The 24,237-nt window shown below is 37.2% G+C and overlaps 2 protein-coding genes across 2 annotated transcripts; one reads left to right on the top strand and one right to left on the bottom strand.

Annotated features, from left to right (window-relative positions):
* Positions 1-1,524: 1,524 nt before the first annotated feature.
* Positions 1,525-4,652, top strand: LOC110923455 (fructose-bisphosphate aldolase 6, cytosolic). Its single transcript, XM_022167541.2, has 3 exons — positions 1,525-1,587; positions 3,029-3,256; positions 3,581-4,652. The coding sequence occupies exons 1-3, from the start codon at positions 1,560-1,562 to the stop codon at positions 4,396-4,398; spliced, it is 1,074 nt and encodes a 357-aa protein (XP_022023233.1). The 5' UTR covers positions 1,525-1,559; the 3' UTR covers positions 4,399-4,652.
* Positions 4,653-6,155: 1,503 nt separating this feature from the next.
* LOC110926200 (receptor protein-tyrosine kinase CEPR2) lies at positions 6,156-15,292 on the bottom strand. Its single transcript, XM_022169955.2, has 3 exons — positions 14,967-15,292; positions 6,797-9,472; positions 6,156-6,719 (listed from the first exon to the last, which is right to left on the bottom strand). Exons 2-3 carry the CDS (start codon positions 9,405-9,407, stop codon positions 6,340-6,342), a joined length of 2,991 nt encoding a protein of 996 aa, XP_022025647.1. The 5' UTR covers positions 9,408-9,472; positions 14,967-15,292; the 3' UTR covers positions 6,156-6,339.
* Positions 15,293-24,237: the final 8,945 nt, after the last annotated feature.

Raw genomic sequence — 24,237 nt, 5'->3', positions numbered from 1 at the left:
GACATACATGCATAGATATACGTGATGCTAGTTGCATATGTTCTAGGACTTATACTCGTGACGTCCCACCACGACTAGTATAGTACTATTGCGCCCGATGGGGTCTAGTTATGCCATCGAAGAATCGAGCATCGAGGACTTAGCTGGTAGTATCAGTTTTGTGAGTATATATGTCGTGTATTACGCTTATGCTTGTGGAAATTCGTAACACTTTTTAGTCTATTATGCTACTACATAACAAACCTGTATACTCGCCAATACTTTTGTATTGACATTATTTTAACGTATGTTGTAGGTTTAGTTGCAGTCTACATCAAATCAAGCTAGGAAGTCTAGAAACTCACTTAAAAGTGTATGTTGTCGGATTGTATTGTTCGAGAGGACAAGAAATATGTGATACCTTATGTGATTGTATTGTTTATTAGTATGGGATAATGAAAACCTTAAATACTGTCGCAATATAGTTGTTGATTCTCTTGAACAATCTGATTCGCATAGTGCCACGCCCCGATGATTCCGCCATCAGTTAGGGTGTGACAAGGAACCAGTTGGAACTTTGATGTGAATTGGTATTCAAAGATACAAGGAGTTAAATTGATACAAATATCCTTCTCCTATAATTCAAAAAAATTTGGCCAGTGTGTGTCTAACATGTAAATAGACTATTGATGAGCTCAATACCATACCAGTTCGGTAAAGAAAATAGTGAAACAGAAAATAACAAATAACATGTACCGATCACCGTACTTATATTGCTGGTTCAGTACCGGTATGGTACTTGCTACTTTACCGTTTTGGTATCACTTCCGTTATTTTCTTTTGCTTTACTTGAAAAGTTCAATCCGAATGTCTACTGCCAATCTATTCGAACGCGATATTCCTAATCGGTACAAGAAGGAATTTAGAAGAAATAAAGAGATAATTGAAGTTTTCTAGTAATTAATTCATATGAATTTTCATACCTAAACTCAACACACAAGCTCATTTATAGGCCTGAAGAGAAAAAGGAAAATAATCGATACTCAAAGCGGGAATACAAAAAAAAGTTGTACCGGTACCATGCTCATCCTATTCTGCACCATTAGAGATGAACATTCCAGTTTTTTTCAGGTTTCTAGATTGGCCGGTTCTTGGTCTAATTGGCTAACGATGTGAAAATAGTTAAGAAGTTTCCTAAGGAATTGATTATCGTGACGAGAGTTGTTAACCTCTTTAGAAACAGGTTAAGTATGGATTACAAGCAAGAAATTGCAAGTTTGTAGGAGGATTATCAGATACATCTACTTATCTCATTATGCTATGCAAACAAACAACTTTTATTATTTAATTCGACTATAACCTAGTTAATTAATATAAACCATAATAATTAATTGGAAAACAAAAGGCTGAACATATTACCATAGAAAATAATAGAGGGCCACAATGGTCGTAGGTGCATGAAACAAGGCTTTGAAAGCGGTTTTGTAAAATAGCCAAAGGAAATCTATATATAGTATCTTAAACCTACGCATTCTCAATATCATTCCATTCACCATCATCATTTTTTAAATCTAACAATCATGTCTTGCTACAAGGGAAAGTACGCTGGTATCATCTTCATTCTCCCTTTATATTCTTTGATTTTTTTTTTTTTTTCAAATGCTATTTGTCGTTTGATTTTTTATTATCATCAATTCATCATCATGATCTGTGTTTTGGCAATTGTTATGGTGTAATATACAGGAATTTGTTTGTTTTCTTGGTTGTTTTTGGGTTAATTTTCTATTTCTAAGCATAGTGATTAAGCCTTAGCGATTAGTTTCATCCACGGACACGGCCTGCCTAAAGGAGGGAAGGGTGGGCGACCGCACAGGCCGCTGTCTCCAAGGGCTAAAAAAGGATATATAATTTTGAATTTTTTATATTTTGTTAAATAAATATTTTTGGGGGCACCACCCCAGATTTTCGGGGGAGGGCCCTGTGCCCAAGGGTGATCATTAACCGTCGAAACCGATCGAACAGTCCAAACCGTAAAAAGTCAGCTAGTTTGCAATACACATAGAGTTGTTTGACAATTTATGGTTTGAAACTTGATACCGCTGTGTAATCCGAACCAGCGGTTTAACATTTATTTTATTATTTTTCATTTCAGGAATAAAAGTTATGATTATGTATTTTATTCATTAACGATCCTTATTTTTATTTTTTTTAATTTAACACAATACAATATCGTGATTTGAAAAAAAAATAATATTATTTCGTCTATAACCATCATCATCATCATCATAGACGGTAAATCCCAACAATAACAAAGCTAAAGTAAGGTCTGAGAAGGGTAAGATGTAGACAGCCTTACCTATACCCCTTAGGAATAAAGATGCTGCAGTGAGACCTCCGACTCTATAGTAGTTTTGAATCAAGCCTTGGATACAAGGCACATAACACTCAATGGGACAAAGGCCGATTAGTGCATGTACCCCCTTGTCTTTCGGCTATCAATGCCACCAGATGATGCATGATTAACCGTCCCCCGCTTTTAACGTTATTTTCACGAAATTAAATAACGTTAAAATTAGTGCACTTTCACTTTTGCCCCTCCCCCCCCCCCTTCCCGAGGGCGCACACATATATACATTATATACGCATACTACAAGCGGGGCGTATTTAGTCTATAACCGTCGATACCAAACTGTCAAACCGTGAAAACGGGCCTGTTCAGTTTGTCATTTTCCAAAACCATTAGCGGTTTAGCCCAAAAATTTGGCTAAAACCAGCCCGAACAGGTCTGTGGGTTTCTCTTGTATCATGGAGGTGCTTGCCATAGATCTGATTTGATACACAAAATCTGGCTTAGTTTTATCTTTTGATGTTTGTTTCATTTGATCTAGTGTTCTTTCTTGAAATTAATCAAGATATTGGTTACAGTTTAATAAATCATAGATCATATTTAGCATGCAAATTCATATGCAAATAAACCATAGATCAAGGTGGTTTGGACCCATCAATGATTTTGAAACCAATATGTAATGAACTAATGGTTGTTGATCAGATGAGCTTATTGCCAATGCTGCCTACATTGGCACACCCGGCAAGGGTATTCTTGCTGCTGATGAGTCCACTGCCACGATCGGAAAGCGCCTTTCCAGCATCAATGTCGAGAACAACGAGTCAAACAGGCGAGCCCTACGTGAGCTTCTTTTCTGCACTCCTGGTGCCCTTCAATACATCAGTGGAATCATCCTCTTTGAGGAGACTCTCTACCAGAAGACTGCTGCAGGTAATCTAACATTCACATATGTTACATACATCAAATTGTCAACGTATTTTTTAACGGGCCAGAACGCGTTCTCAGAAAATGAGTTCGAGTCAAAATGGGTCGCTCTAAAAAATAACAATTTGGTTCGAGTCATTTTAGAAAAAGAAAAGTATCAAAATAAGTTCACGTCATATTATTTTACAGCAGCTAGTCAACAAGTTTTATGATAATAACCCGTTGTCTAATTGGAGTTGATCTAAATAAACCCATATCAACCCATTCTTTGAAAAAACGGACGATGAATGTGACCTCGATATTATTCTAACCTTGATGATATTATTACAGGTAAGCCGTTTGTTGAGCTAATGAAGGAGGCTAAGGTCCTTCCTGGAATCAAGGTTGACAAGGGTGTTGTCGAGCTTGCTGGAACCAACGGCGAGACCACTACCACAGGTCTTGATGGTCTTGGCCAGCGGTGCGCTCAGTACTATGAAGCCGGTGCTAGGTTCGCCAAGTGGCGTGCCGTTCTCAAGATTGGCCCCAACGAGCCATCCCCGCTTTCCATTATGGAAAATGCTTATGGGTTGGCCCGATATGCGATCATATGCCAAGAGAACGGTCTAGTCCCCATTGTCGAGCCAGAGATCCTTGTTGATGGACCTCATGACATCAACAAGTGTGCTGATGTAACCGAACGCGTCCTGGCTGCATGCTACAAGGCTCTTAATGACCATAAAGTGCTTCTTGAGGGTACCCTTTTGAAACCCAACATGGTCACCCCTGGATCTGACGCCAAGAAGGTTGCGCCTGAGGTGGTGGGTGAGTACACTGTCCGTGCCCTTCAACGAACCATGCCTGCAGCGGTCCCAGCCGTTGTGTTCTTGTCTGGTGGTCAAAGCGAGGAGGAGGCCTCGGTCAACCTCAATGCCATTAACCAGTACAAGGGTAAGAAGCCATGGAGCTTAACCTTCTCGTATGGACGGGCCCTACAACAGAGCACCCTCAAGGCCTGGGCCGGTAAGGAAGAGAATGTGAAGAAGGCGCAGGAGGTGTTCCTTGGTCGTTGCAAGGCCAATTCTGAGGCGAGTGAAGGGAAATACAAGGGTGGTGCTGCTGGCGAGGGTGCTAACGAGAGCCTTCACGTCAAGGACTACAAGTACTGATTTGTCACGGGTACAAACATATCTGATATCTCGTGGGCTTAAGCCTCGGGTCATATACGTTTTGGTTTTTTATTTTCTAGTGTTAGTAACGATGCCTAAAAATAAGCCCAAAAAGTGTTGGGCATTGGTCGAGGATAATGATAACCCGACCCGTTTTAAACTTCTTTTTTTATTTTTTTTTTCTTTTTATGGTCTGTACATATTCACAAATTGTTCAACCAACCATGTAATCACAACTTTTTGTGAATTATTGATATCCAAAAGAATTTATTAACAAACAAGAATGTTATGTTAGCTCGTGTCATGTTGGATTCTTATAATCACATAAAACAGAGAGCCCAATAGCATACCACATTTCAAGGCCCAAACACTTTTGGGCCTTCAACTAAAAAGCCCAATATCACTTGCAAGTTAATGTAGAAGTTATACTTTTATGTTGACTTAGTGTAGAAATTATAGTTTTGTAAGTATTGGATGTTTGATGTTACCTCCATGCCTAGTGTGGTTATTAGCAAAACAGCAAGTTTCCACCACAAATTTATGTTTTGGGATTGAGTGACACTAAATATATTTGTGATTTTGGGTAATGTGTTTTGTGTGGAATTTGAAGTGCAGTTTCGCAACCTAACGGCCAAAAGTCTAGAACTCACTTGAATTATTATTCGTACCGATTCGGACGTTCGAATAGACATTCGAATTGAACTTTTCAAGTAAAAGAAAAAAGCGGTATAAAAACGGTAAAGTACCGAGAAAACCCAGTACTGATACCAAACTCATCGTCTATCTACACGTCAGACACACAGAGACCAAAACTTTTTGAGATTTAGGAGAATGGTATTTGTATCAATTTAACTATACATTTTTAATCAACAATATAGCAAAATTAGGCGCAGCTTTGTAATGGACTAATGGGGAAAATGTACATGGACACCTTAACCAGATGTCCATATAGGATTTAACAACAATTCCTAGATTTTTAACGATAAACATATCACAACTACATTTTATAGGATTTAAACTCTCTAACTTTTTTATTATGAGACGCACACCTTAACCAGATGTCCACTAGAGAACACATAGGGGTTGTTTGGCATCCTCTGAATCAGTAAGCGTTAAACTAGTAAGAGGTCTAACCGGGTAAGAGGCTTTGAACCAATAAGTGCTGAGCAAGCAAGTGCTGTTTGGCTAAAGCTCTGAATAACTGTGCAAAATGACTATTTTAGTGGTTGGTGGGTGGTGATAGTGATTGTTAACGGTGGTGGGTGGTGGTGACGGTTGGCGGGTGGTGGAGGTGGAGGTGATGGTTGACAATGGTAGACCTTCTAAAAGGTTGTTGATATGTCCAGTCTCTGTTCCATCACTTGGGGAGAGACCTCCACGTTGGCGGCCACGTCATCGGAGGGCCATCACCCCACCCAAGTGATGGGCCTCGGATGTGGTGATGAGCCCCATCTTCTAATTTGATTGGTCTTCAATATCCACCTCAACATAATTAATTATAGAATGGGCTAGTCACCTGCGGAAATAAAGGGACGAAAGCGACGAGATGCGCATGGGGGCGGTGTGGACGACCCGCGACGGCCCGGTTCGGTCCCCCACCCATACCCAGCAGCCTTCAAACGACCACCAATCACACACGTGGATCTCATGATAAGTCACATGAGAATGCACCCTCAAATTTTATGAAAAAACTTTATGAAAGAGAGCATGACATTGCACCCTCTAAGGATACATATAATTACATAAACACATGTTTCTAATAATAAAGATAGATTTATTAGTTGTTCAACTTTTTTTATATATTAAAGAGTACCACAAACACTATCACATATCTTATCATACAATTGGGTTTAATTCAAATATAATACAAACTTACATAACCGTGAAAATGTCTAGTTGCACTAAGACTCGCCAGTTTCAATAGTTCATAGAGATATACCATTAGACCAAACCCTTTCCAAACTTGTCGCGATCGTCTCTCGGGCTTAAACAGTTGTAAGGTTCCGCATCGGTGAGCATCTTGACAACCTCCCTCATGCTCGGCCTTAGATTCGGAAGCTTCGTGGTGCAAAGCAAAGCAATCTTCAACACCCTTTTCATGTCATCGGCTAAATCATTTGTTTCGTCGGAGATTAACTTAGGATCGAGAAGTTTAAGGATGTTTTCACTGTTGTTAAGGTTGGACAAGGCCCAATACACTATGTCCTTTCCTTCACCGTACTCCTCCTCTATCGCTCTTTTTCCCGTCACCAGTTCTAGTAACACCACTCCAAAACTGTAAACATCGCTCTTTTCAGTCACTTTTAGCGTGTATGCCAACTCTATAAAACAAAAGGAAGTGTAATATGTTAGTACCTTTAAATTTTAAATAAACTAATAAATGACAATATTAACTCACCGGGGGCGATATAACCATGAGTGCCCACGAAACAGTTGGAGTCCGACCCTAAGAATTCCTCGTCCGCGATCCTCGCCACCCCAAAATCGGCAATCTTTGCCTCAAAATCTTTATCGAGCAAAATGTTACTCGACTTGATATCGCGATGCAAAATAGCAGGAGTACAATCATGGTGCAAGTAAGCAATCCCTTTTGCAGCCCCGCATGCGATCTTGTACCTTTGAACCCAATCTAACTCGGGCTGCTCGTTCTTCACAACTCGACCCAACGCCTCGTATAGGTTCCCATTAACCATATGCTCGAAAACCAAAAAGCTCGAATTCCCTTTCATCAAACAAGCGTAAAGTTTCAGTATATTGCGATGACGAATCTTCCCAAGGATCCCGATTTCGGCTGTCATAACTTGCAGCTTGTTCCCCTTCCCGATCTGCTTAACCGCGACCGTTAGCCCGGACCTTTTCGATTCGACCCGGTACACTTTCCCAGTACCTCCAACTCCAATCAACTTCCCTTCATCCAAATTGCATAGTTCATCCACATCGAATTCGATCTGATGGAAATTTTCGAGTTTCCATTTCGGGTTTCCAGTCCCTTTCTCCTCATCAAACCCGTGTTTGGTGTCGCCCTTTTCGCGACGCGTCTGAAGGTTCTTGTAACTAGCATACACTAACCCTCCTAACACTACCATCAAACTAAAGAGCAAGATACAAAACAAAAGTAGTTTGCTTTTGTCGATTTCGCGACGGTGATGTGTACCGTCACAAATGTCCAATCCTGAACTCACTCTCCGCCCCAAATCCTCTTTCGCGCAAAGCTTATCGTTACCGGCGAATGCAGCATCCCCTCCTATGCTTAAAAGATCAGACGGAACGCTTCCAGACAACTGATTAACCGAAAGATCAATCGAGCTTAACCTTAACCGCCTGAGCTTATCCGGGATCCCACCCGTCAACTGATTTTGCGACAAGTTAAGCGCATTTAGCGACGAAACACCCGCCAAACTGGAGGGAATGTTTCCGGTTAAAACATTTCCCGCCAAATTCAAATCAACCAGCTTCTCACATTCACCAATCTCAACCGGAATCGAACCCGAAAACAAGTTATGCTCAAGATGCAAGTAAGATAACTGCTTTAGATCCCGAATTTGCAATGGAATTTCACCGGAAAACTTGTTATTCGACAAATCAACCTTTTCAAGGCGTGTTAATTCCCCGATTTCGGCTGGAACTGAACCCGAAAACCCATTGTTGAACAGTAACAACTGTGTCAAACTGATGGAAACTCCGATGACCGGAGAAATTCGTCCGGTGAAGTTATTACCACTAACATCAATCATCTCAACCAAAGGCAAAGCCCATAACTGATCAGGAACATTTCCAGATAACTGATTCTGATTAACTCGAAACCTCAATAAAGACTTACATTTACCATAACTTTCCGGCAGCTCACCGGAAAAATTATTATCAACAGCCAACAGTTTCTGAAGCTTCCCGGATGCACATAAAAACTCCGGTAACCCACCGGAGAATTTATTTTCCGATATATCGATTTCAACCAACGGAGCAAACTTCGCGAAATTCTCCGGGAACTCACCGGAGAAATTATTCCGGTAAATTGAAAACCCCTTTAGATATTTCATATCTCCGAATCCCACCGGAAGTTCACCGGAGAAATAATTCGTATTACATTGAAACACAGTCAAATTCTGCAAATTCCCCATCTCCACCGGAAACTCTCCATGCATTTCGTTCTTCGAAATATCGAATTCTTGTAACAGGTTTAGATTACCAATCTCCGGCGGGATTACTCCGGTCAACTGGTTTTCAAACAGCTCAATTTTCCAGAGATTTCTCATTCTTGTGATCCCCACCGGAAACTCGCCAGAAATTTTATTTCCGGCGAGATCTAGCGTTCCTAAATTATTCAAATCAAATATCGAATCGGGTATTTCTCCTGTCAATTGACTACCCCTTAAATAAAGGAAATTTAAATTCTTCAAATTCCCAATATTTTCCGGTATACCACTCGGTTCAAAGTTATTATCTCCAAGACTGAGTGCGGTTAACCCGGTCAAACTCCCGGTCCAATTCGGAAACTCTCCGGTGAAGTAGTTATCGGAAATATCCAGAATCTCCAGATTTATTAACTTCGAAAGATCGGGTACCTCACCGGTAATATTATTCGAACTCACATTCAAAACTCTAAGATCCGTACAGTTGGCAATTGTCGCCGGAAGCTCGCCGGAGATGAAATTTGACGGGATCACGAGCGATTTTAAATTCCGAAGAGCTGAAATCGCCGGAGAGATTTTTCCGGTGAGTGATTTGTAATTCAGTGAAATATCAGTGACCCGACCCGTTTCGTTGTTACAGATCACACCATAAAATTGGCATGGGGAATCAGTGATCTTCCATGATTTTAAGTAATTTAACGGGTCTTCGAAGTGGTTTTTGAAGTCAAGCAGTGCGTTGACTTCAGGGTTTGACGATGAACCGGAAGCTGGCCGGAAAAAGATTCCGGCGAGTGAGATTATGAAGATGATTGTGATTTGGCGGGAAGAGGGTGTTAAGGGTAGTTTAGTCATTTTGATGAGTAAGGGTAAAGTGGTCATTTGGAAGGATGAGTTTTGTATAGTAGCTGGCGAGTTGCATTATTGGCCGTATACGTTGTAATGTTCTGAGAAAACAAAACATTAAAAAAGCATGGTTATCATTTCATGTACGATATTATATTTGAATTATTAAAAAAATAAAAGAAAATAAAAAAGAATGTTTCGTTACCGACATGAATTGAATTTCAATTAGTTTAAATTAAAATCGTTCATTTCTTTACATAAAGACTGTTTAACAAGGAATTCATGGTTAAGAAAAGCATGCATCAATTCAAATTTAATTTTTGTCAACAAAGCATATAATCCATTATTATCAAAAGAATAGATAATGGTTTAACTAACATACTTTATTATTCATAAGTAAATTATACTACTTTTCAACATTAACTATTTCTGATGAGCCGAGTTGGCTAGAACCGTGACTCGTTTGAACTTATAAAGCTTTGGACTTAACTTGTTTCAATGTCTATGTTTAAAGATTAATATCAACACACGATTTATCTTGGGGCTCGCTTTGTTTATGATTTATTGTTTTACTAGGTTAGTTCCCCGTGTAACACACGGGTTGAACAATCTAAACTATATAATAAATATTTCTTGTAAATGCAAACCAAAGATGGAGACGTTTATATACCAAATTGACACAAATGAGTTAATATAAAGATGATGTATGTTACTATTATAAAATTGGGAATATGCCACAGAATAGTAATGAAGTTTTAGGAGTGTTCCAATTAGGTCACTGATAAAATTTATTGTTCCAATTAGATCATTTTACTTTATTTTGGTGTTCTAATGCTAGAGATTTTACCTAAATAGCAGATCATAGTCCTACATGGCATTTATTTAACTTTTTTTTAAAACATGATGACATGGAATAAAAAAAAGAAATATAATAAATCAAAACCCGAAAGGATCAAAATTACAAATCGTTGAAATTTTATCGTTAGTTGTTTATCTTAATTTATAACTTTTTAGATTTTTTGAATAAAATATCACATTTTTTAATTTTTTTTTGCATTTGTTTTAACTTTTCTACAATTTTTTAAAAAAAAATTTAAGCCTGTTTCGCATTTTTTTCTAATCCATTTGGCATTTATGTGCCATGTCAACAAATTTTTTAAATAAAAAACCTAAATAAATGCCATGTAAGATGGATGACCTTCTATTTAGATAAAATATCTAAGATTGAAACATCAAATGGAACTTGAATAACCTAATTGGAACAAAAAAAAATTATGAGTGACCTAATTAGAACACTCTTGAAACTTGGTTACTATTGTACAAAGTTAACCCTATAAAATTTATCAAAGAAACATGTAATCTTTGAAAATGATACAAAAATAAATATATTATATTATATAATACTTATTTTTGTATTTACGTATTACATTATATTTAATGAGAAATAAAAAGTTACAATTATAATTCATTCATTACCGAAAATAATTTGAATCCAAAAAATATTTACATAATTATTAGATTTTTAGCTTGATTTTAGTGACGTATTGCAACATTTTGTTTTATATATATATTTAAAGTTAGATAGTAATAAAATATAAAAAATATGTTGAGTAAAGTATATGGATGATCCCTGTGATTTATCAAAATTTTGAATTTAATCTCTATTTTTTAAAAAATAAACGAACACTATAGATGGTTAGTAATAACAATCAAGTTATATATAGTTATAACAATATGACAAACAAATTAAGGACCTAAGTACGAACAATCAAGTTATATATTTAATTTAATAATAATAATACGACAAAACAAATATTGAACCTAACTATGTATAAATTTCTTAAAATAAACTAATAGACGATAATTAAAATCCACATAATAAATAAATAAGATATTTGAGTGTGTTCCCTTTTCATCAAACGAATTTTAAAATTTATGGTTAGATAATTTATTAAAAAAATATGTTTCGTTAATAAATAATTATGAATTTTTTTCTAGAAGAGATTAAATTAAAATTAAAATTAAACTAAATAATAATTATCTATAAGAGATTAAACTAAATAATATATATTTAATAGAAGGGTTATCTATAATTAATTAAAAGAGATTAATTAAACTAAATAATAATTATCCATAATACATGGCCTAATATGATGACAAGTGTCTTAAAATTGGTTTCTTTTATTATATAGTATAGATTTTGCATAAGTGCATATAAATCGTTTTTATACACAATATAGTATTTATTTATCTTGTTTTACTTATATATCGTAATACATGTTTATTTAGATTCACGGGTCTAGTCAAGCTTACTGAATATATAGAGCTTAAGTTCAAGCTTGTTTTTTAAGTTTATCTTGATTCAAACTTTTTATCTCAAATAGCTTGATTGTTTACACCATTTTAGTTATAACGTATGCATAAAAGTTAAATTTTGACATACTAGACTTGTTATGTGTTATTGAAAAATGACCTTTATTTATACCAACTATTAAGATTTATTAATAATTAAAGTTTTAAAATTTAGTTAGGTTGTGTCTGTAAGAGAGAGATGATGACATTGAGAGGTCCAATTTTTATTTATTTATTTTATTTTACTTTTTTTTTTGGGGGGGGGGGGGAGGGTATGTGTATATTATATATTACATTATATACTATAGGACAATGTAGATTGTGACGAGAAAATGAAAGATATCTACTTCAGAATTTGTGCATATCTTCTGTGGGACTTCAATCATTATTTAAGAAAATTAAACCTATTTGACGTATTTTATTATTTACTTAATTCAATTATTTTGTATTTAGCTATATAAAAGAAAAGGAAATTATGTTTTTATTTCGATGGCATTTTCCTTATTCTTGTTTCATTCATCACATATATTAATTGTCTTTTGTACTTCCATTTGTATTATATTTATGCTCGTGATGGTGCTATAACATGTCATAATAAGTTAATTAAATATTTAATTCAATTGATTAAATATTAATTAACTATGATAATAAATCTTGAAAAGCTAGTTATTGTTTTGTAACTATATAATAATATTTTGTAGTTGGCCTTGTTGAAATTCAAATGTTAAGAAACAGGAAAACGATAAACATACCGTCTACGGTTATGATTAGGATGGCTTTGATGATTATTAAACAATAATTTAAGATTAGATGGTTGTTGTTTCTGGATGATTGATGATTTGTAGCTAATATGTATAATAATTTAAGCATGAAAATAATTAAAGTTCACTTTTTTTGTTTTTAACAAAAACCTAAAAGTAAAAGGGTCTTCTTTTACGAATATAATTAGAAATGAGAACATTTCTTATGAAATTAGTAGACACAGGCCGGCCCTGAGAATTCGTGTACTCTGTTCAAGCTTAAAAAAAAACGCGCCCTTAGGTCTTAACGAAATTGGGTATTGGACTCACTAAAGGTCTAAACCTAATGCTAATGGACTAATACCTAATTTAAACCACAAGAATAGTTTTGTAAGTAGGTCTATATCAGTGTTTGTATGGGTAAACCCTATTAAAAAAATTTGTTTACATATACATATCAGGTTTTTTTTTAAATAACGTGCCCTTTGAATTATCGGGTCCTGACGATGATTCTCCCCGCCCACTCGCTTAAAACTATCACTAAAAATATATATTTTAAAGCTACACGAACTAATAAAAACCCTTGTATAACAACTTAAAAACATTGATGGTATTTTTATCAAGTAGAAGATTGTGGAAAGCAATGGTATTATAAGGATCTTAGCATGATATCCTCCTAAAATATATTATGCTACCCTGTGTGAGTAACGCCGCAGCCACCTTAGCCAGCTAGCACCCCCCCCCCCCCACACCGCCTCGGCTCCGCCAAAAAGAGGCGCCATCAGTGCCATCGTCAAGCTCTTAACGGTGCTAGAGGGAGACTTTATTGGGGGCTATGTGTATATACCAATAAAAAAATTGTTTTTTTTTTCTTTTTTTTTTCCTTTTTCTATCAAGTTAAAAGGGCTTTGTTTTATTTCAACCAATGCTAATTAAGGGTGGGGGCTTTAAAGCCCCTCTGTCTACGTGGCATCTTAAAAACCTCTAGGGCTTTATTCCATACTGTCCCTGTAATTATATCAATTTGAAGCGATTTTGTTGCACTCGCTAATTACATGCATATGTACATGCCATTTTCTTCGTTCGAATATAAATGTGAAGTGATTTTGTTGGTCGTTCCTTTAGATGTAAAATATTCATGTGTTTTATTTTATGTATATGCGTATGCTAGTGCGTATCGTGTCGTAAATCAAACTTTTTCACCTTGTATTTGCATTAACAAAATATTCGTTTGTGCAATATGCACGTTTCAAACTCTATAGAAAGAACAATGCATATATTCTTCATCTTATTTTCAACCTTATTATTAATTATGTACTTAAAGGTGTAAACGAACCAGGCAAAAAAAGTTTTAGCTCAATTTCAACTCGTGTTATTAAAGGTTTGAATGAGTCAAGCAGAAAAGTTTTAACTCAATTTCAACTCGAAAATAGTTTTATCAAGCACAAATTAACTTGACTAGGCCTAGGATTGCAAAGAATCGAACGTTCAGCGGATAGCGGATAGTTTGTGAACTGTTCGGCGGGAAGTTCGTTTGTGTTTGTTCGGTTAATAAATTAATGATCACGAACAATAAATTTTGTTCGTTTAGTTAAAGAAACGAATATGAACAGATGTCGCGTTTGTTCATTTTTGTTCGATAACATTCGGTAACATGTTTGTTTCAGTTCGTTTGTATTCGATAGTTCATTAGTATTTTTATTTTTTATATTTTATATAAATACTTCAAAACTTTCATTGATAAAACATTTAACAAATATTCGTATATTACATACCTTTTAATATATGTTTATTTGTGTTAATGAACGATTGTTTGTGTTCGTTTGTGTTTATGATGTTTCTTTTTCATTCGTTTGTGTTCTTTACCTAAAATTGATGAACGAACATGAACACATTCATTTACATAATAAACAAACACGAATATTAAATCTCGATCGGTAAGTGTTCGTGAATAGTTCGTAAACACGTTTACTTCTTAACAAACGAACACGAACGTTTTATTCGTGTTCGTTTGGTTTGTTTGCCGCCCCATGACTACACTCGTTTATTATTTACTTAATCGTAATTGTTATATGACATGATATACTATTTGTTCTATTTATCATAATTATATATCAGCATATTTCTAAAAAATCAATAGCAACATAGTAAACAAGTACAGATCAAATCAATTTTTGACAATTAAGAAAACATGTTGGTTTATCTCCGATTTTTCTATAAATATTCTTAACAACTTACACTTAACACACCTATATAATTATTAAAAATACATAACACTATTCCTCTACTTATAAAAGAAAATAGAATTTTATGCTGAATTTTTATCATAAGATAATAATTCTCATAATTAGTGATGTGTTACCAAATTTACCTTTAACGCACTAGCATTAGCAATCATTTAAATTCATGCTTCGTGTCAACTCCACATATTCAAAATTTAAAAACTCAAAAAACAAAAAAGAAATAAACAAAAATCGAAGCAAAAACAGAAGAAAATTTTCACCTGGAAACAAGGGATATTCATGGTGATTCTTGAAAGCAGAATTCAGAAGCTTATTGACTCCTTTGTAAATCTTGAATTTGAAATCAACCCAATTGAAATCTACTTAGGAAGAAGATGATAATCATTTATGGGAATTGAAGAATGTCGGTTTGAAGATAAAAAAGATGATTATTGGGATGGAAGAGATCAAGTGGATTTCTTGAAAAACAGAGGGAGGGAGAGAGAAAAGATATTATTATTAGTTTATGAATGGAAAAGATGGTGGGTTGGGGGCAGGCCTACTAAGGATTGAAGTGAAAGAGAAGGGATGAAATGAGAATGAAAGAAAAGACAAACAAAGGGCTACTAATAATTTGTTGTTTGAGATTCTTATGTATCAATGGATTTAGACAGGTGCTTCTTCATTCATTTAACTCCTTTTATTTATTTTTAGAGGGGATGTTTTTTTTTTAATCAATTTATGGCTTTTTTTACATCAAGAAAATCATGTTAAATTACATGACCTAGGAATATCATGAATGTAAAGTATTTATAACATAGACGGACCCCTAATAATTATTACATATCTACAATACGATCGAATATATAAACACTTTGATATAAAATGTCATAGAATGTAAACTAATAAACTTGTTCGTTTACATATAACAAAGACTATTACAACTATAAGCATACTACTTTTACAAAAATATGAAACCTAATTGAAATTTTTGTGTACTATCAAAGCACGAGCAATAGAGTGTTGTGGCAGCGTCTTTTTTTACACAACTACTTCCATCCTGTTGCAGGTACATCATAAACAGGGGCTTGATTCTTGGTTACGCTCATCGGTTGATACAATAAAAATACACCGGCTGTCTTGGAATTGCGTGTGCCGGTTCACCTACAAAATTAGTAATTCATTATATGTGAACATAACAAAGGCATGTAATAAATAAAACGATATGTAGTATATCACACCCTAACCGATGACGGAAACATCAGAGTGAAACAAAAATAAGATTGCTTGACACATCATAACACTAATTGTGATAATAATTAAATAAGTTCCAATTGCATAAATACTAACATGAAATACATTGTTTCAAACCAAACACATCAATTGTATCAAACATGAATCATGAAACAAAATAAAAGTTTATTCTTAAGGTGTATATCCAAATCCACCCTGATTGTGTTCTTCGCCATATCAACTAGCGACCTGCAACATGTATAAAATAATGGTCAACAAAAAGTTGGCGAGTATACAAGTTTAATAACATAGCATAATAATGAAAAGTTTAATGGTGCTTATATCCAACAAGATAAAATGTATATCCTGTTACTAACATACTACACAAGTATAAACTATATGTCAAACCAGAGTTTAAAGCAATCATGATTACCAAACAACATCGAAACGGAGATGGTGTAACATAGTTTACTTAACAATACCACTAGAATACGGGCGGGGCGTTAGTCCTATAGCGCTGTAATTGTTAAGGTAGGCTTGCAAAGTTAATGAGCATATAGACACGTGTAAGCATAACATGCGAGATTAACAAGAATAAACAAGTCTCATGTTTAATAGTGGATAAAGTGTGATTTGTAACAAGTTTAATAGTGTTGCGTGTTTTGTATAATTGTACATGTGGCACCCAAAGTGTATAAAATAGAAAATGGGATCGAGTATACTCACGGTTTTGCGTAGATTCCACTAAACCGAGAGCTGATTGGGGGAGGGTTGGTACACCGATGTTACCCTGAAATGGGTAAACGAAGGTGTGAGTATTCTGATGTGATAAGGGTTCGGATCAGACTTTAAAATACAGAAAAAATGTACGAAAAATCAAGTAACAGACCCTTCATGCGAATGGGAAGCCATTCGTGCGACTGGTCTGTTTATGCGTGTATGTATGTGTAAAACTCATTGTAAACTGATTTAATGTTGTACAGTAGTAATAATTGTTATAGAAAGTGAGAACAATAAATAAAGTAGCCAAACAGTCAAATAAGGACAACCCAGGCGTGTCATACGCAACATGGCAAATGTTGGAGGCGAGGCGGGGTTAACTTACTTTGTGACTAGCAAACTGTTTGGTGCTCATCCGTGTGGTACGTAAATGAGGTGGTGGAACTAGATTGGAAAGTCAAGGCTCCCACAGTTCACACTTCGTCACAACTCAGATTCATCCACATTGAAGATGGTGAATCTGATATGACTTCAACACTTGACGTACTAATGAACTTAAATCGAATCAGAAAGAAATCGAAAACGTAAATATGTAAGTCAGTCCCTTCGTGCGAAGGGGACTGCCCATTCGCACGAAGGGTATTGCCATTCGTGCGAAGGGTGCAAGATCCGTTAAATGATTGTTTGATCCATCTAAAACAGAACATTTCTTGGTGGAAATTAACCCTAATGCAAACCCACAACTATGAACTGAGTTGTGAGCCTGGTGAGTACCAGATCCCAACTAAGTTTCGTAACAGAAAATAAAACAAACGATAAGAACAAGTTTTTAAATCAAAGTTTGTAAATCTTAGTTTGAATCTCCTATGTGGTGTGGTTTCACCATCAGTTTGCCATGGCAAACTCGTGAAGACCATCCAAGAGATGAATCAAACAAGATGTTTTTGAAGAAATGATAAAGAAATGAGATGAAAATGTAAGAAATGTAAAGGAAAATGAAAGAAAATAAAAGAAATAGTTACTGAATTGCTTCTGCTCGAAATGAAAGTTCAGAGCGTCTTGGAGAGTGTCTGGGCGACTGGGAAAGTGAAATGAGTGAGGTTAGGCGCTTATTTATAGGCTGAAAGGTGTGTTGGGACAAAAGGGTCTTTCGTGTGAAAGGGACTTGGAGCGACTGGGGAGTTTGGGCGAAGCGCCCATTCGTGCGAAGGGTGTTGTCCATCCTCTCGAAGGTCCAAGTTTGATTATTTTCATACTTTAGCCGGTTTTCAATGTAACAAGCATAATCGTGTAATGTACCAGTATATAACATGCATAATGGTGAACATGTAAACAAGCCTATAACCTAGATATGAATAAATACACGAATTTCATTATGATCAATAGTCTCGGATTACAAAGTTGAACCGAAATAGAGTACAATACAAATACAAGTTTGTAACAACCGTCTAATTTCTACTCGATTTTATTGGAATATATATAAAGAGAAATATTTTTAAATAACATAAGTACAAAACATAAGTTTTAAGGTTATGACCTACTAGTCAACCTCTAGCTAGTTTAAACGTTTACAATATGATTAGTACATTGTTTGAAACCAAAAACATTGTCTAAACAAGATTATATTAACGCGGAAGCATTCAAAAGTTCATGTTCGGTTGTTTAACTTGATGCTTGATCGCCATCCGGAAAGTCTCCTTCGTCACCTAAGGTCAAAACCACTTAAAATATTAGTTTTGACATTAATACGGAGTGTATAAACAAGTTCCAACATTGAATCGTGAAAAATAAAATAAAATTTCAATTTCTGTCCTGTCGCGTGTCGCGGAAGGCCTTCGGGTGGCGCGATGTCCCTCGCGTGTCGCGCCATACCCTAGTGGTCCTGTCGCGTGGCGCGGGGGGGAACGGTTTTCCAGCAGATGCAGGTTTTTGACCTGCATTTTCTGCCAGTTCCGGAAATCCAGTTTTTCGACTTCAATCGACCATAACTTTTGACTCATAAGTCCGTTTTAGGTGATTCTTTTTCCTATACGTCTGTAAATTAATTACTGACGTACCTATTACAATTACCATACCGAAAATTATATTTACGGGCCGAACGACCAAAAATTTCTAAACCATTGTTCGACCCACTCAACCTTTACTCATTTTGCTACCATTTCAATAGTAAGCCTAAGGCGCCTTGTACCCAACATCCGAGGCTTATCATCACCCGCATTTCTTACCAATCTCATGGCTTCATGCTATTGTGATTGTTATCGCCATCGCTAACTATTAAAACGCTAACACTACAATATACACCACTATTCGACCCGTTGGATCATCTTATGGAATCCTCCAATATAATGACTACCAAACGGTTTCTTGTCAATTCTTAACCTACGGATTTCAAGTAACGAACATAGTCGCTATAATCAACGCAACTTCTATTCTACAATATGACTATACATAATTTAATAACAATTCACTTAACGTAACGAGTCAATTTACATACCTTCAAAGTATGCCCTTCAAACGCAAGTCGCCACTGGCTTGCCAACTCGACGCTCCGGTGTCCTTTCCTATAGAGTTCAATCATTACACGTTTAGAACTCTTTTTAAATCATATTTCGCATATTTTGCCGAAACATCGCAATTATGCGTTTTAACTTTAAATTTCAGTTTTAGGCCTTCTTTGCGGCATTTATACAAGCACTTTAAGGGCAGAATTTTACATGATTTATTAACAAGCCCATAACTTGTCATATAGCCCAAATTTTCATCAATCAAACTATCTAACATAAATATTGACCTCTATAATTCTGAAATAACCTCACATATGTCAAATTACACTAGAACAACCCCAAATTTCCTAGTGTTTATCAAGTTCTACATAACCCACTAATCACCTATAATGGTGTCCATGGTTTTTACTAGAATCAAGCATGATTTCAACATGTACTTGTCTAGGGTTTACTCCTAGACATTTCAATGTTCCTATTTCATCTACATATCATTCATGCATCATCAAATTTCGAATTCCCTAAGTCATGAAAATTTCAAGTAGAGAATTTTTATCAAATTTCGCATACCTTATGATCTCGTTGCAATGGGGATCACTAGTGTATGCACGGATTTCGTTTTGGAACAGATTCAGCCCTTCAATTTGATGAATTAAGCAGGAACTAGGGTTTGGGGGTTCTCCTTGGTCGCCCTCTGTGTTCTAATCGACCAGACACACACACCTAAGTGTGTGCGTTTGGTGAAATTTTTGTTTTTATATTACAAGTTCCAATTTTAACAACTTTGGTCCCTTAACTGTTGTTCGATTATTATTTTAGGTGTTTTAACCCACTTATAAGTCACTACAAGACTTTTTGTCTAACTAGGTTAGTTTTATTCCTAGTTAGTTCATTTTGCTTATTTACCGACAACATATTTATAGTAAAGATTTATATTTTTGGGGTGTTACAAGTCCACCCCCCTTAAAAGGGTTTCGTCCTCGAAACCGGAAATACGTACCAAATAATGCCGGGTAGAGACGCCGCATCTCCTCTTCAGACTCCCATGTAGTGTCCGAACCCTTCCTATGCTCCCATTTGATCTTGACTTGATCAATTCTCTTATTTCGCAAGTCTTTAACCTTTCGATCTAGAATCTCTAATGGCTTTACTGCGTAGTTGAGGCTATTATCCACTTCGATATCATCGTAATGGATATAAGTTGTTTCCTCCGCTAGACATTTTCGCAACTGTAATACATGAAACGTGCCATGTATTCCACTCAACTCCTCCGGTAGCTCAAGGCGATAAGCTACCTTGCCAATCCGTTCGATGATTCTAAATGGCCCGATAAACCTCGGGCTTAGTTTCCCTCTCTTTCTGAATCTGATAACGCCCTTCCATGGGGAAACCTTGAGCATAACCATGTCGCCCACCTGGAATTCAATTGGTCTTCGTCTTTTATCGGCATAAGACTTTTGCCTATCTTGGGCTTCCTTCAAATGGGCTCGTACCACTTCAATTTTCTCATTAGTGGCTTGGACAACATCTTTATGGGCCAGTTCACGTGGTCCCACTTCACCCCAACACATCGGGGTTCTGCACATCCTACCATATAGCATCTCGTAAGGTGCCGTGCCGATGCTCGAATGGTAACTATTGTTATACGAAAATTCGGCCAAAGGTAGATAAACATCCCAACTTCCGCCGAAGTCGATGATACATGCCCGTAACATATCCTCTAGCGTCTGTATTGTTCTTTCACTCTGCCCATCCGTCTGAGGATGGTAGGCGGTGCTAATGAAAAGTTTCGTTCCCATTTGTTCTTGAAAATCTCGCCAAAAGTTTGAAGTAAACCGGGTATCTCTGTCCGACACAATGGATACCGGTACTCCGTGACGTGCCACTATTTCATTTGTATATACCTCGGACATCTTTTCCGAAGTATATGTTTCGCGTATAGGAATAAAATGGGCACTCTTCGTCAATCTATCCATGATCACCCATTTAACATCGAATCCCCGAATCGTTTTAGGCAGTTTGGTCAATAGGTCCATAGTGATATGTTCCCATTTCCAAATCGGGATTTCCAAAGGTTGCAGTTTTCCATAAGGTTTCTGGTGTTCGGCCTTGACTTGTAAACAAGTCAAGCACTTCTCCACGAATTTTACTACATCCCTCTTCATTCCGGGCCACCAATAGTTTTGTTTGAGATCGTTGTACATCTTGGTCGCACTCGGATGAATAGAATATCGGGATTTATGAGCTTCATCGAGTAGAAGCGTCTTAACCCTACAAGAATTTGGAACCCATATTCTTCCGGATCGAGTCTTCAACCCGTTCTTTCCATCCGACAAATCTTTTAACTGACCGATTATTCTTTCCTTCTTCCAGTTCTCCTCTTTCACTGCTTCTACTTGCGCTTCTCGGATACGCTCAAGTATACCCGAGGTCATAACAAGCTGCATCGACCTTACTCGTATTGGGACATAGTCCGCTTTCCTGCTCAGGGCATCCGCCACCACATTTGCCTTTCCGGGGTGGTAGTGTATTTCACAGTCAAAATCTTTTACCGTTTCTAACCATCGCCTTTGTCACATATTTAACTTCTTATGATCGAAGAAGTATTTCAAACTCTTGTGGTCAGTAAATATGGTGCACTTTACCCCATATAAATATGTCTCCATATTTTTAATGCAAACACCACCGCTGCCAATTCGAGATCGTGCGTGGGATATTTCTTTTCATGTATTTTCAATTGCCTCGAGGCACAAGCTATAACTTTGCCCCGTTGCATCAAAACACATACGAGCCCCGATAGTGAGGCATCCGAATAAACCACCAAGTTTTCGACCCCGTCCGGTAATGTTAATACCGGAGCTTGAGTTAACTTCTCTTTTGGCGTTTGAAACGCTCTTTCTAGTTCAACACCCCAAATGAACTTCTCCTCCTTCCGGGTTAACTTAGTTAGTGGCGACGCAATCTTGGAAAAATATTGAATGAATCTCCTATAGTATCCCGCAAGCCCTAAGAAGCTTCTAATTTTCGAAGGATTCTTCGGAGGGCTCCTTTTTGACACGGCCTCTATCTTTGAAGGATCTACCAATAATCCATCGGCGCTTATTATGTGGCCGAGGAATTGCACCTCTCGCAACCAGAAGGCGCATTTTGAGAATTTCGCATACAACTTTTCTTACCTGAGTGTCTCTAACACTTCTTGTAAGTGGCGTGCATGTTCTGCTTCATTTTTTGAGTATACCAGAATATCGTCAATAAACACAATTACCGATTTATCCAACCTCGGCTTGCAAACCCGGTTCATGAGGTCCATGAAAGCCGCGGGGCATTTGTCAGCCCGAATGACATCACGAGGAACTCATAATGTCCATATCGCGTGCGGAAAGCCGTCTTCGGCACATCTTCCTCCCTGACCTTTAGTTGGTGATACCCCGATCTAAGGTCAATTTTTGAAAACCAGTTCGCACCTTGTAATTGGTCGAATAGATCGTCTATTCTCGGAAGCGGGTATCGATTCTTTACCGTGAGTTTGTTTAACTCCCGGTAATCGATATACATGCGCATGCTTCCGTCTTTCTTTTTCACGAATAGCACCGGTGCGCCCCAAGTAGACACACTCGGCCTTATGAATCCTTGCTCGAGTAGGTCTTGAATTTGTGACATTAATTCTTGTCATTCCGACGGCGCGAGTCAGTATGGTGCTTTAGCTACGGGTTTCGCGCCCGGAACCAACTCGATTCCGAACTCTACCTCCCGTTCAGGCGGTATCCCCGGTAGATCTTCCGGAAACACATCTTCGAAGTCACGTACCACCGGTACGTCTCCAATCTTCAGTGACTCTTTCTCGGGCTCATTCGCGTAGATTATAAACGCCTTACATCCATGCTTCATGAGCTTGTGAGCTTTCAACATCGAGCATATTATAGGGTTACCTCCTTTTTCGCCATAGATGGTGACGTGTTTTCCGCTCGGAGATGTTAGCTTTATCTCCTTACGAAAACACACGACCTTTGCGTGGTGCTGAGATAGCCAATCCATCCCAACAACTACTTAAAACTCCCCCATCGACATTGGGATTAGATCTATCAAATATTCCTCATCATCGATGCTTAATTTGCAGCCTCGGCAAACATCACAAACTATAAAACTTTTGTTGTCCCCTATTTCAACTTCTAAGGGCACAGATAATTTTGTCAATACAAATGAAGGATGTCGAATAAATCCATGTGAAATAAAGGATTTATTCGCACCCGTATCAAATAATACACGTGCAGGAATCGAATTTATTGCGAATATACCTGAGACCACATCGAGTTCTGTCTTTGCTTCAGCCGTGGTAAGTTGGAAGGACCTAGCCTTCGGGTTTGGAGCTTCTGTTGGAGATTCTTTAATGTCTCTCTTTCCAATTAAGTCTGGGCATTCGGACTTTTTGTGGTCGGGCTGATAACATTTGTAGCAAACCAAGACTTTACCCGGGCATAGAGACGCCGTGTGCCCCGTTTTACCACATATGGGGCACGGTTTGTCTTTGAAACGACACTCACCATTGTGCCCTTTCCCACACACTTTACAACTTGGCGACCCGCCTTTAACATCCACCTTCTTTCCCGATTCCACAGTTCGAGCTTTCTTTGTAGGGCTTGGATTCACATCCTGTGCCCTTCGTTCGCCCCTCTCAATTTGTTTCTTCAACTCGATTTCCCGCTCCCGGGCGGTGTTGATAATTTCTGTGAGGGTTTCATACTTTGAGGGAGTCATGAACTCCCGGTATTCAGCACTCAGCAAGTTGTAATAGTAGTATATCTTCTGCTCTTCAGTGGTGACTAACTCGTCACAGAATCTCAGCTTATCCATGAAGATACCCATGATTTTATCTATTGATTCTCCCTTTTGTCTTAACTGGATAAATTCTTCTTTGATCCTGTTGATAACCGCCTTGGGACTGTGGTGCTTAAGGAATGGCACCTTAAACTCGTCCCATGTCATGACCCTTGCCGCCTCGGCTCCTATCTCCTTCTTTTTATTGTCCCACCAATTGTAATAACTCTCATTAAAATCCATAATTAGGATGATAATTAGTCAATAAGAAAACCCTAATTGA

Source organism: Helianthus annuus, chromosome 17, assembly GCF_002127325.2.
Source record: "Helianthus annuus cultivar XRQ/B chromosome 17, HanXRQr2.0-SUNRISE, whole genome shotgun sequence".
Lineage (NCBI taxonomy): Eukaryota > Viridiplantae > Streptophyta > Magnoliopsida > Asterales > Asteraceae > Helianthus > Helianthus annuus.
Note: the sequence above shows the minus strand (reverse complement) of the source record. Positions and strands in the feature narration are given on the sequence as shown.